General features: G+C 33.6%; 1 protein-coding gene across 1 annotated transcript; it reads right to left on the bottom strand.

Moving 5' to 3' along the window:
* Position 1: 1 nt before the first annotated feature.
* LOC106784034 lies at positions 2-10,622 on the bottom strand. Its single transcript, XM_014743123.1, has 4 exons — positions 10,468-10,622; positions 8,784-8,866; positions 7,395-7,509; positions 2-3,978 (listed from the first exon to the last, which is right to left on the bottom strand). Exons 2-4 carry the CDS (start codon positions 8,851-8,853, stop codon positions 738-740), a joined length of 3,426 nt encoding a protein of 1,141 aa, XP_014598609.1. The 5' UTR covers positions 8,854-8,866; positions 10,468-10,622; the 3' UTR covers positions 2-737.
* Between the last annotated feature and the right edge of the window lie 479 nt (positions 10,623-11,101).

The following is an 11,101-nucleotide window of genomic DNA, read 5'->3' as shown; positions in this document are numbered from 1 at the left end:
CAAAATACTGCGTAGCAATATTTATTTAACTTATTTATTTATTTATTTATATATATATATACGTAATAAACAGTCTAATATTTTAGATTTTTATATAATATATTATTCTCGTTTTGAGAGGGAAGAAAACATACGTACATCAAAATAACATAAGTGAATTCGCAATAAAACAACAAGTGTGTGCGTGTGTGTGTGTGTTTGTGTGTGTGAGTGTATGAATATGGTGACAGTCTTGTAAGAAACAAAAAAAAAAATACCCACTACCTTTTCAAACATATCATACGATCTTTTCGGTAACTTAAATCTCTTGTTTTTCTTTGAAACCATTAAACTCCGACATATAAATAAATCCCGTAATTATCCTTACACGAATTAAATTTTTCAAGCATCATCGCTCATTATTTTCACAATGATGATAAAGTCGTTAATATTGATTTGTCCGAGATATTAGAAATTAATCCTTCAGTCAATTGTGAAAATAATCGCGTTGGTATAACAATCACGAAATCATTTATGCGATCAATAATTCGAGTAATATCTCGCGTAGGATAAGACCGATATGAAAACAACGAGTATAAACTGGGGGGGTTTACTTCTACGCAGTCGTTAAATAAAATATACATGCTGAAGTAAGTACGTAAGTACACATCAGAGACGATACGATGTAATTTGCCAGGTCTTCAAATCACATATCATTCTCAACTTGAGCTTCTCGAAAGGTATCATTACATTCCTTTCTATTCCTCGCCATTGATCCTCTTTTGAACATGTCCCAGATATCTTGCGAAACCCTCGCTAGCGTGTTTCAATATGGTCAAACCTAATCTAAATTTAATTTCGGCAACTTTTTTAACGAAACTGAAGATATTGAAACCTTCTTCGTTTGGTTTTGTCGTCGTTGGATTTTCGGACCATTCGACCGTAGTTTCTTCGATATCTTTCGTGTGTTCGGTTGTATCGGACGACTCGTTGCTCGAAAATATAGGAGTTACAGAAGAACTAGTGCTCGAATAATTGTCTTCTTCTATTTTATCGAGTTGTTTTTCAGTCGTTATTTTTTCAACGCTATCTGCGGTATCATGAATTACATTATTTTTCGAATTAGTTTTGTTTTCAGTGTCATTAGGGAACGTCGGGCTTCTCGAACCTGTTTCTTTATGTTGCTTTTGAGATTCCTCGTGAAGTTTTTTCTTATACGAATGAAAATCATCTAAATCGTTATGTTTTATTTTTTTCTCGTCGCTACCAGGTAAAGCCAAGTCAATAATATCTAAAATTTCATTGCTTAAATCCTCTTCTTTTTGTTCTTCTTCTAATTCGTGTTTGGATGGGATTATCTGAATTACAGATTCCCTTTTAGATCTGGAAAGATGATCAAGGATCGAACGTTTTATTTTTAGAGATCTAGGTCCATGTTCAACTGCAACAGCGGTAGGTGTAATTTCAATCTCTTCGTAACCATCTTCAGGTCGTAAAGTTTGCGTTTCCGATTGATAGCCATGTCCATTAATGGAATTGGGTGGAAAGTTGAGACCTTGGGCAATGTCACGTTCAAATTGCGTCAAGCCACTTTCCGTTGATTCTTGGAAAACGTTGGGTCCCTTTTTATTCGTCGTCGATAAGGTAGGATGTTTATCGGTAAATGGTGGATATTCTTTCGGTATATTACCAACAACGAATTGCCTATTTCCTGAACTATCTTGACTGATTACAAATTCATTATGTTTTTGTGGATCGTAATAAGTTGGCGTAGTTTGTACTTCAGAATATTTGTAATCGGTATTACGATATTTAAGTACAGACGCTGTATTTTCAGTTGGTTTGTAAATAGGCGACGACGATGGCGAAGGATATCTTTGATCCGTTCTTCTTATCGATTGAGTATCGTACGCACCATCAAAATGTTGATAACGATAATAATTCTTATCCAAATCCTTGACCCCACTTGACGATCCAAGACCAAATCTATTCTCGTGATTAGTCATACCTTGCAATACCTTTGACAAAACTTCTTCTTCGTTCTGTCCATAATTACCACCATATTCATCCAAATTGTATTTGTAATTAGGTTCCACCTCGTAATTTCTTCGGGTGATTGTTCCACCGAAAGGATACAGGAAATAAGAAGCTAATCCCAAACCTAATCCGAGTAACGACATTACTCCAAAACTAGGCATTACTTCTCTGCTGAGAAAACTGTAGATCTGCGAACTTATCCCTTTTTGCGGTGGTTTCTTCTTAGTTTTCGTATTGCTATTCGTAATTTTGGATTCAGGTTCAATTTTAGATTCTTGAATAGCGTTGTCCAATAGTATTGGTTCGGCTGATATTTCGATTATCTCCTCAGCTGTTACAGGAACAATTGTGCTCGGTGTAGTTGTGGTTGATGTTGATGTTGATGTTAACGGTGTCGTGCTAGATGGCCTACGACGCCTAATCTTGTTCTTCTTCCTTTTATTCGAGTTTCTTTGTCGTTTCGTTGTCATAGATGATGGACTGGACGTCGTCATCGAATTTTCTAAGCTCTCCATTTCTGTACTGATCTTAGTCAGTTCAGGATTGAAATCAAATTTCAAATCAATGCTAGTACCATTAAGATTAACTAAATTAATATCAGGCATATCGTCATCAGGCTTCTTTTCCACTTTCTGAATCGTTAGAATGGGTGGATTTATTTTAATAGGTTCTATTTCGATTTGAGTAGAGTCATCGATTGGTTTTTTCAATTGCACCTTCAAGACGTTATTTATACTTGCCCCAAGAGGTTTAGATTTAACTGGTACTTCTACTAAATCAGCATCCGAGAAATTAGGTTTAGAAGTGGTAGAAACGTAAACGTTCGGAACAGTCGTCGTTGTTGTAGTTTTCTGAGTGTCCATGAGAACAGAAGCCTTGATCTTAGTAACGAACATTGGTTTTTCCGTGATCTCGTTCTTTGGTTTTGGTGTTGTAATCATTGGGACTGCTTTGAACGTAACTTTTTCAACCTTAGCTGTCGTAGAATTGTCGTTCTTTGATATGTCAGGTTTCACGGTTGTCCTTCTCATGTGGGATGGTTTAGGTTTTCCTTGTTGAGGTCTTTTAGTTTGTGCCGTACCAGATTTGTTAACAACGGTGGATCTAGGAGTCGTACCTTTAACCTTTAAAGTAGATCTTATGATTTGAATTTTCTTTGTGGTCGCTGTCGAAGACATAGATGCCGACGTTACTTTATTTTCCACATTAGATGCTGCTAAAGTTGTACGTGATACCTTGGAAGTCGTATTTTCGATGGCTTCCAACTTAGCCAAGGATTGTGTGGTTTCGTCCTGTTTCGTTGAGGAATTATTACTAACAGTTGTTTTTTTTAAAGTACTGTTACTCGTAGCTTTCTTCGTCGTACTCGGAAATATGACTTTCTCTATCGAGCCAGTCGATGGTAATTGTGATGTTGTCTTTTGCTCGTTCTTCGTATTCTTAACCTCTATTCTTCCATGAGTCACGATCGGTTTCAAAGTATATCTTACATCGTTCTCAGGTTGTTTAGTTGTACCAGGTTGATCAGTGCTATCCGTGAGACCCTTCATTGTCGTCGATGGTGGATTTAATAGAATCCACGTCGAGATACCGCCAGTTGTCGTTGGATGATTTTTATGAGCTATCATCAATCTGGTAGAACCCATTTCCTTTTCGAGTTCTTCTTCGGTCATGACCATCGCTTGACCAGGATGACTATTCTCAAAATAACCAAATTTCGAATTCATCGGTCTACCAAAATTAATTCCCATAGATTCGAGATTACTTATTTCGGTATTTATTTCCTTTACGAAGGATGCTTCGTTCTTCTCGTTCAATCTCGAATCTTTAATATCTAATTTATTATTTTTCATTCCTTCGTTTGGATTCGTTACATTTAATAACTGCGTAGCGACCGTTCTTAATGACTGGTTGATGTGTTGCAGATCTTTCAGCTGGCGTTGGGTTTCATTGAGTTGAACACTGAAATGAAAATCTCCTGTGAGATCGTTTCGTTTTATTTAGGCTATGGGGTGTTTTTAATGAAATTATATTTAATTTTCTAGGACAATATGATTCTATGTTCATTGTATGCTGATAATTAAATATTATCTTTTAGTATCATCAATGATTTTTTATCTCAATACCACATATTTTTTGTTTTTTTTTCTCTTTTTACTTTATTTGTGTTTAATGTTCTTACCTTAGACGGAAAAGAATACTTAAAATTTCCTTTATAATAGATTATCATTACTGTATTATTTTAAGGAAAATAGGGACGTGGGATATGTCGTTTGTTGTGTAAAGTTTAAAATTATAATATATCTAGGTAATTCTTTTTTTTTTTTCATTTTAATTTCACGTTTAATTTGAATCAAACACTCACATACAATGCGGTTTCAAACTGAAATAAAATCACAAGATTCTTTTTACTTGGAATATTTTATTCAAATTACAAATTCATTCTCATGCTGTACGATGATGATCAATGTTACCTGTTTCGATATTCGAGAATGTAAAAAAAAAAAAGAAAGAAAAGATTATTCCTTGACAATGGTTGAAATTATCAGAGAAAGATAAATAATCGTAAAAAAATAAACGGAACATTAATTATATCTATCATTTTCAATTAACATTAAACTTATGAAATATAATGGAATTTCATTATTGATTATACTCACAATCTACTTTATAAGTTAATAATATACTTAACGATTAAATAAATATCTACAAGATAATTAATATCAATTTAATCTGATAATGAATAAAAAAACAAATCACGTTTCTTCCTCTTTTTACTTTTCCATTCGTTCAATCGTTTATATTTTTCCAGGGAATGTCTGACAACTTCGTCGAGATTAGGTCTGAATTTGATCGTAACAGGATTAGATGCTCTACCAAAATCAAATGCACTTGGAATCGTCCAGGGAAATATAAAAGCAGCTATCCCTAAAATACCAGCAGCAAGAGCAGCGAAAGGAGCTGCTGCTAAACTGAACAAACTATAGTTCAAAGGATTGAAGAACGTAAGGTAGGTGAAAGTTGATGTTATCGATTCCAATACACCACTTGGAGATAAATCAAAGTCGTCATCGTCGTCATCGTCATCGTCATCGTCATCGTCATTGGTTATAGCAGATCCTAAATTGGAACCACTGGAAGGATGATTATTCATCAATTGAGAAACTGGGTTAGGTAAATTAGGACGATTTGGAAGTTCGGAATTGTGTGAAGTACCAAGATCATTAGCGTTACTATTTCCTTGTTCATTTCCGGATAGATCGGTAAACGTAGAAGATGCAGGTTGTCCTTGATCTACCGTAGGTGCTACATTGTCATTAACAGGATCAGAAATATCATCTAAATTTTCGACCGGTGTTTCGGATAACGTTGAACCATCAACGTCGTTAAGTTGGTCGTTCAAGTTGGTCACGCTTACTTGAGTATTCTGTACAACTTGAAGGATTGGTAGGTCGGAAGAAATGTAATTAGGTTCGGAGGAAATTTCCGATTGAAATATCTCGTCTTTCTGTGGTATATAATCATGATGGTACGAAGGAGGACTGTAAATTGCGGTTGGCGAAGTCTCGTAATTGTTAATTGAGAAGGAAGGATAAGTATCATCTATCGGACCTACATATTTATTATTTTCACTTGGAGACGAATCCGCGTTATTTGGGTCATCGATTGTAGTTTCCGCGGGTTTGATCACGTTAGTATTCAAAATATGTGAATTAATGATGATATTCAAATCCGTACATCCTTCTTTACTTTCAATTGTATTATTTACATTGGTAAACGAGTTTATCATGATGGTAGGACAATTTTCATCAAAGTTAACGTTCTCTTTAATCTTATCCTCTTCCGATAAGAACATTACCTGCATGTTTGGTTGGGAATCTGAGGTAATAGAAGCTGATTTAATAGAAGTAACAGGCATTGAGATATTCTTCTGAAGATCATTTATCTCGGTTAATGTACTGTTAGATTTTTTCGAACCATTGTTAAGAATATGAACGACCGTGTTTTGCGTTATTTGCGTTATAGGCTTATATCCGGGCTTCTTTAGTGGCAAAGATGCCGCTTCAATCAAATCTTTATTTGTCGTGGTTGTTTCCCAGTTCGGTGAGACGTGTAATAAATTATCGAAATAATTATTACCATTGTTATGATTTAATGTGTTATCTATGGATGGTTTCAAAGGAAGATTAGGTTCGAGATCCTCGTAAATTGGTTTGAAAGTTACACTGATAGGACCATCGAATTCATCGTTATCTAACATTTGACTTTGATTCGAAGAAAATGCTGGAACTTTCATCCACTGAACAATTTCTTGAATACCAGGTTGCATGGCAGGTACTCGATGATGAACATTCGAATTATTATTGTTAGGATTAATCAATTGATCTGTATTTTGAAAATTTTGAATTTGTTCGGGAAAGGACGTGTATCTGTGATAATTATAAAAATCTTCCGCATCTTTTGGTATATCATTAGGCCAATTTTTGAATAAAGAATCAGTCGGAGGTATTTGATTATTTAACTGTGAAACATGCCTATTATTTTTCGTATTAATAATATTATTATCACGTTTTATGAAATTGATCGAAGGTTTGCGAAAATTCGTGGTAATTTTGGATGGGGGAGAAATTTTCCTAACACTCGTCGACAATTTCGAATTCTTCGTTGATTCGCGTAGGTCGTTGATTGTGTGTTTAGAAAAAGTCAATCTCGTAGCGTAATTCTCACGATCCCTCAACATGGTATTCGTTACATTCCTAATAGCAGCGACTTGTGGAAACCGGTTGTAAGAAAGCACAGGAGTACTACCATAATGTCCGACCTTGACAGAGTTTCTATAAGTCGATGCTGGTGTGTTTTTGCGATCCAGTATATCTACTCGTTCTTCTGAGTTTAAATTCTGGTTCAAGGCCAGTCCATTCGCTTCCAACCTTCTCTTTCCTGAATTATTCATAACTTCGCGTTGGGAATCATCATCGAGTCTCGAATCATGTGCATCATTGACTCCAGTTAATACATTTTCATGATTACTTAATTTGTAAATTTGAGAAAGATTCAAACGACGTGAAGCATAAATCGATCTATCATTTTTATCATGATTTGATAATTTAACTTGACGATAAGGAAATCTATTTGAACTATTCATCGGTCGAAAATATTCATTTTCTTTTAATAATTTGAACCGGTCAAATGAGCCCCTAACGGAATCTACCGATCCTGAACTTACCTTTCTAATAATATTACTACTAGTTTTACTACTACTACTATTACTACTACTACTACTACTACTATTTCTACTTTTGATCGGCAAACTAGCATTGGTATAACGATAATAGTTAATGTAAGACTTTCTACGACTTCCGGAGTTCTCCGTATACCTGCTGTCACCTCGGTGAACATTTTCGGTAGTCTTTTCCATGGTCGGTTTCATGGGTTTCCATTCCTTGTTGTTTGTCTCGCTCGTTGGTTCCCGTTGTAAAATCGTTTCCGTGTCTGTAAAATGTAAAATACGACTGACGTTATCAAACGTGTTTCCAAAGCCTATTAATGCTAGTCTTTAGTTAGTTTAGGTTGCGCGACGTACATCTATAGAAAATAATTATGCACATTAGAGTACATGTTACATACGATCGATTTGGTAAGGATTGATGTAACATCATCGATGTGCATCGACAAAATTTTCGAAATCAGGAAAGATGGTGAGACTCGATTAGACGTTAGAAATTTTCTAACGAAATTGTTTGCTGCTATTGCGTAAAACACGTATCGTATAATTGTTCGTTTAGAAACAAACGAAAAAAAAATACTGGTGTGTGTACTTATGTACATGAAATTATACTTCTTTAGCGTACTAAAACGAATATAACCTCAAAAATAACTTCAATTTGCCCGCGCATCGTAAATATCGACAACTTCGTGGTGTTGATTTTTCGGTCGCATCTAATTTCACTTTCCAAAACGCGCCAAAAGAAATATAACTTCAAAAAAATAAAACAAAAATATATATATGTATTGTAGATAGAATAGAAAAGAAAAGAAAATTTACAATATACACAACTTTCGTTCGAAGGAGTTCATTCTAACGAGGGAACAATCGAAAGTGACAGAGCCCGTCTTAATTAGCGAAGAAATCCTCTCTTGGTTCTTTCAACGTCAGTATTAACTTACTTCATTGAATATGGATGCTTTTCAGATCGTATGAATCTCAACTCTTATTTTAATTGCATCCAATTTTTTTCATGTTTTTTTACGATATATTATTCGACATGTTACATAATATTATAGTTTATGCTATCATTATTACATCATTAATCGTAAATTTATTCTATTTTTTTCTTTTTTTTTTTTCATCAAATTTAACTCGTACAAAAATTATTTTCATCGAATACGTGTGTTAAACTTTTCAAGTCGTGTTAATCACGATCAAACTTATGTAACAAGGATGAATTAAAAAACTTTTATTTTATCGTGTGTAAAAAAGAAAAAAGTAAGTTTGACTTAACAAAAAAATAAAAATTGTTTCAACCCATCACCCATGTATAAAAATTTATCTATATGTATACAAAATTTATTCAATGCGATATAATATTTTGCGCGATCATTATTATGTTTAAACCGATCGCAAAAGAATAACTCATTTGTTTTTTTTTTTCTAAGAAAAAAAAGCTTAATTCGTATATTAATTTCTCTATCTGACTATTTATTTAATTTTTTTTTATAATACAATCATAAAAAAAACATTTCACGTAATATTTGATTAAACTTACCGATTGTTTGAGGCCTGGCATTGGCGAATCCTGCTAACAACAGAGCCAACACGATCCTGAATAGTTCCATTCTAGTTCGTGCTCTGAAACGAAGAAATATAGAAACACCATGAGAAATGATAGTTCTTTCTTCCAATCACTTAGGTAAGAACAGTCAGAGGAGAATTTTTGCTAGTCTTTTAGGTTGTCAAGAGGAAACGACGTGATCGTTTTAGTCACGATACGAATCCTTTATAGCCAATTTAACGAGTAAGGTCTCGATCGAGACAGTCTTTCGTATTCGATTCTCGACTATCGATCGTTTGTCTCGAATACGTTACTCGCATGTCAATTTTATTAACTAAGATCACGAAAATGGTGTTCATCGTTGATTTCATGGCTCACGGCTTTTGGTGTGTCTTTTTATATGTTTATTCTTTTTTAATATTACGTAAATAAAGGGTAATTGTTTTCTCGGTTTACGCGTATTCGTTAATTTGACAATTTTTTTTTGAACAGGAATAAATTTATTTTCATTGGCGTATATTTTTGATTAGGATGGAAACGAAATGATTAGGATTTTTCATATTATTTTTTAATTCATTCGAAACGTTCACGAGTAAGAAGATAAACGATCGGTATCGAATCGTATGTATAAGCATTTTCGTGAATATTATTTTTTAATAATATATATATATATATATTGTAAACTTTTTAATTTATTTATTCTTTAACGTTTGTCAAAATATTTCATTTATTCATCAGTCTGAATTCTAAAATATTCTTTCATCAAAGTGATAGGAAATTATTAAGAGTTTAGAACATTTTTTAACATTTTTATCTAACATTCACGAGTAAGATATATGATCAATAAATGATAGAAAGCTGTAATTTTTGAAATTCCATTGATGAAATAACCGTCGATCGAGAATCCAGGAATGCCTTTTTTACCGTTGCATTTTTCGTTCATATTTGTGTCTACTAACGGTATCCCCAGTCATCGTTCTTCTTGGACCTCTCTCACTTTGCATGAGTCGCGTGCATCGAACGTTTCTATGTTTTTTTTTCTACGATCGTGAAAGAATATTTAAGATGAAAAAAAGAAAACAAAATATATAAAAGAGAAATAGAAAGAGAATTATTTATTATTAACGATATAAGAAAGTATTCGCAATTTTTGTTTCCTATTATTTTTGTCTCTTTTTTTTTTTTTATAATTTTTTATTCTTCGGTTGGTTAGTTCGACGTACCGTTAAGTGAATCGTCGTAACGTGACGAATAAAATATCTGTCCGATTTCAATATAAATCGTCTCTCTCGTTCTACTTGAAAAATCCTCGTGTTACAAGTTCTTTGCCAAAAACTTTGACAGATATAATAAATTGTTCCTCTCGATTGAACCCGATTGCTTTCTATTTCTTTGATCTTATGGAATAAGAAAAATATCTGTGTTTACGGAAGCGTGCTATTATGGTGATAATGAAAATTTCACTCGAAGGAAAATGATGATCGTTCGATTTGTACATTTTGCATTTCACTCGATCGCATAGACGACTATTTGTTCTTTTTGTTTTTGTTCTCTCGAAAACTTTCTTTAATCTCTCTCAAGAATATTTTCAAGATAAAATAAAAAGAAAAAAAAACAATTCAAATATGTTAATATAGAAATCTAATCGTCAATGGTGGTGACGTTTAAAAAGGCTTACCTGAAATTCAATTAAAACAAAAAATTCTTTCAAAGAATCGCACCAACAACGGACATCACACCGAGACACCACAAATATCAATCACGCGCGGGTACACTTAATTATTCGCAAATCAAATTTAACGAATCTAAACGAAATAATTATAAAGATATTTCCGCGTGAATTACCATAAGATTCATTAGGCTTTTTATTTTCTTTTTTTATATCAAAGAAGAAAATCAGACGAAGAAAAGTAAAATAAAATGAAACGAGACGATCTCGTAAAAAGATAAAATAAAAAAACGAATCGAATAGAGAAAGAAATTTAATATCGCGAGTAAGGGGAAAACAAAAAAAAGAAAAGGAGATCGATAAAATCAAATGAAGTATTTTTTTCGTATCGAATTAAAAGATAATTATGCGCGAAAGAAAGTAATCGAAATTGAATTCGCGATTTTACTTGTCTATGAGATCTACGTAGATCTTTCGACAATGGTGCACGGCTGACTGACTCGAGGTGGACGTCGGGAAGACGAGTAAAGTCGATTCGGTGTGTTAAGAAGGAGAAAGAAATAAAGAAATGAAGAAAGATAGAAAGAGAGAAGGTTTAACAGGCGCCTCAAAGCTACGAGTATTTCAATGCTGATGCGTAGAG

This window comes from Polistes canadensis, unplaced genomic scaffold, assembly GCF_001313835.1.
Source record: "Polistes canadensis isolate GaletaPanama2010 unplaced genomic scaffold, ASM131383v1 scaffold_28, whole genome shotgun sequence".
NCBI lineage: Eukaryota > Metazoa > Arthropoda > Insecta > Hymenoptera > Vespidae > Polistes > Polistes canadensis.
Note: the sequence above shows the minus strand (reverse complement) of the source record. Positions and strands in the feature narration are given on the sequence as shown.

Coding starts and splice junctions, on each gene's coding strand:
- LOC106784034 (XM_014743123.1), bottom strand. CDS start 8,853: ATGGAACTATTCAGGATCGTGTTGGCTCTGTTGTTAGCAGGATTCGCC. Junction 7,510..8,783: donor TGCCAGGCCTCAAACAATCG/GTAAGTTTAATC, acceptor TACATTTTACAG/ACACGGAAACGATTTTACAA. Junction 3,979..7,394: donor GTTCACCGAGGTGACAGCAG/GTATACGGAGAA, acceptor TTTTCATTTCAG/TGTTCAACTCAATGAAACCC.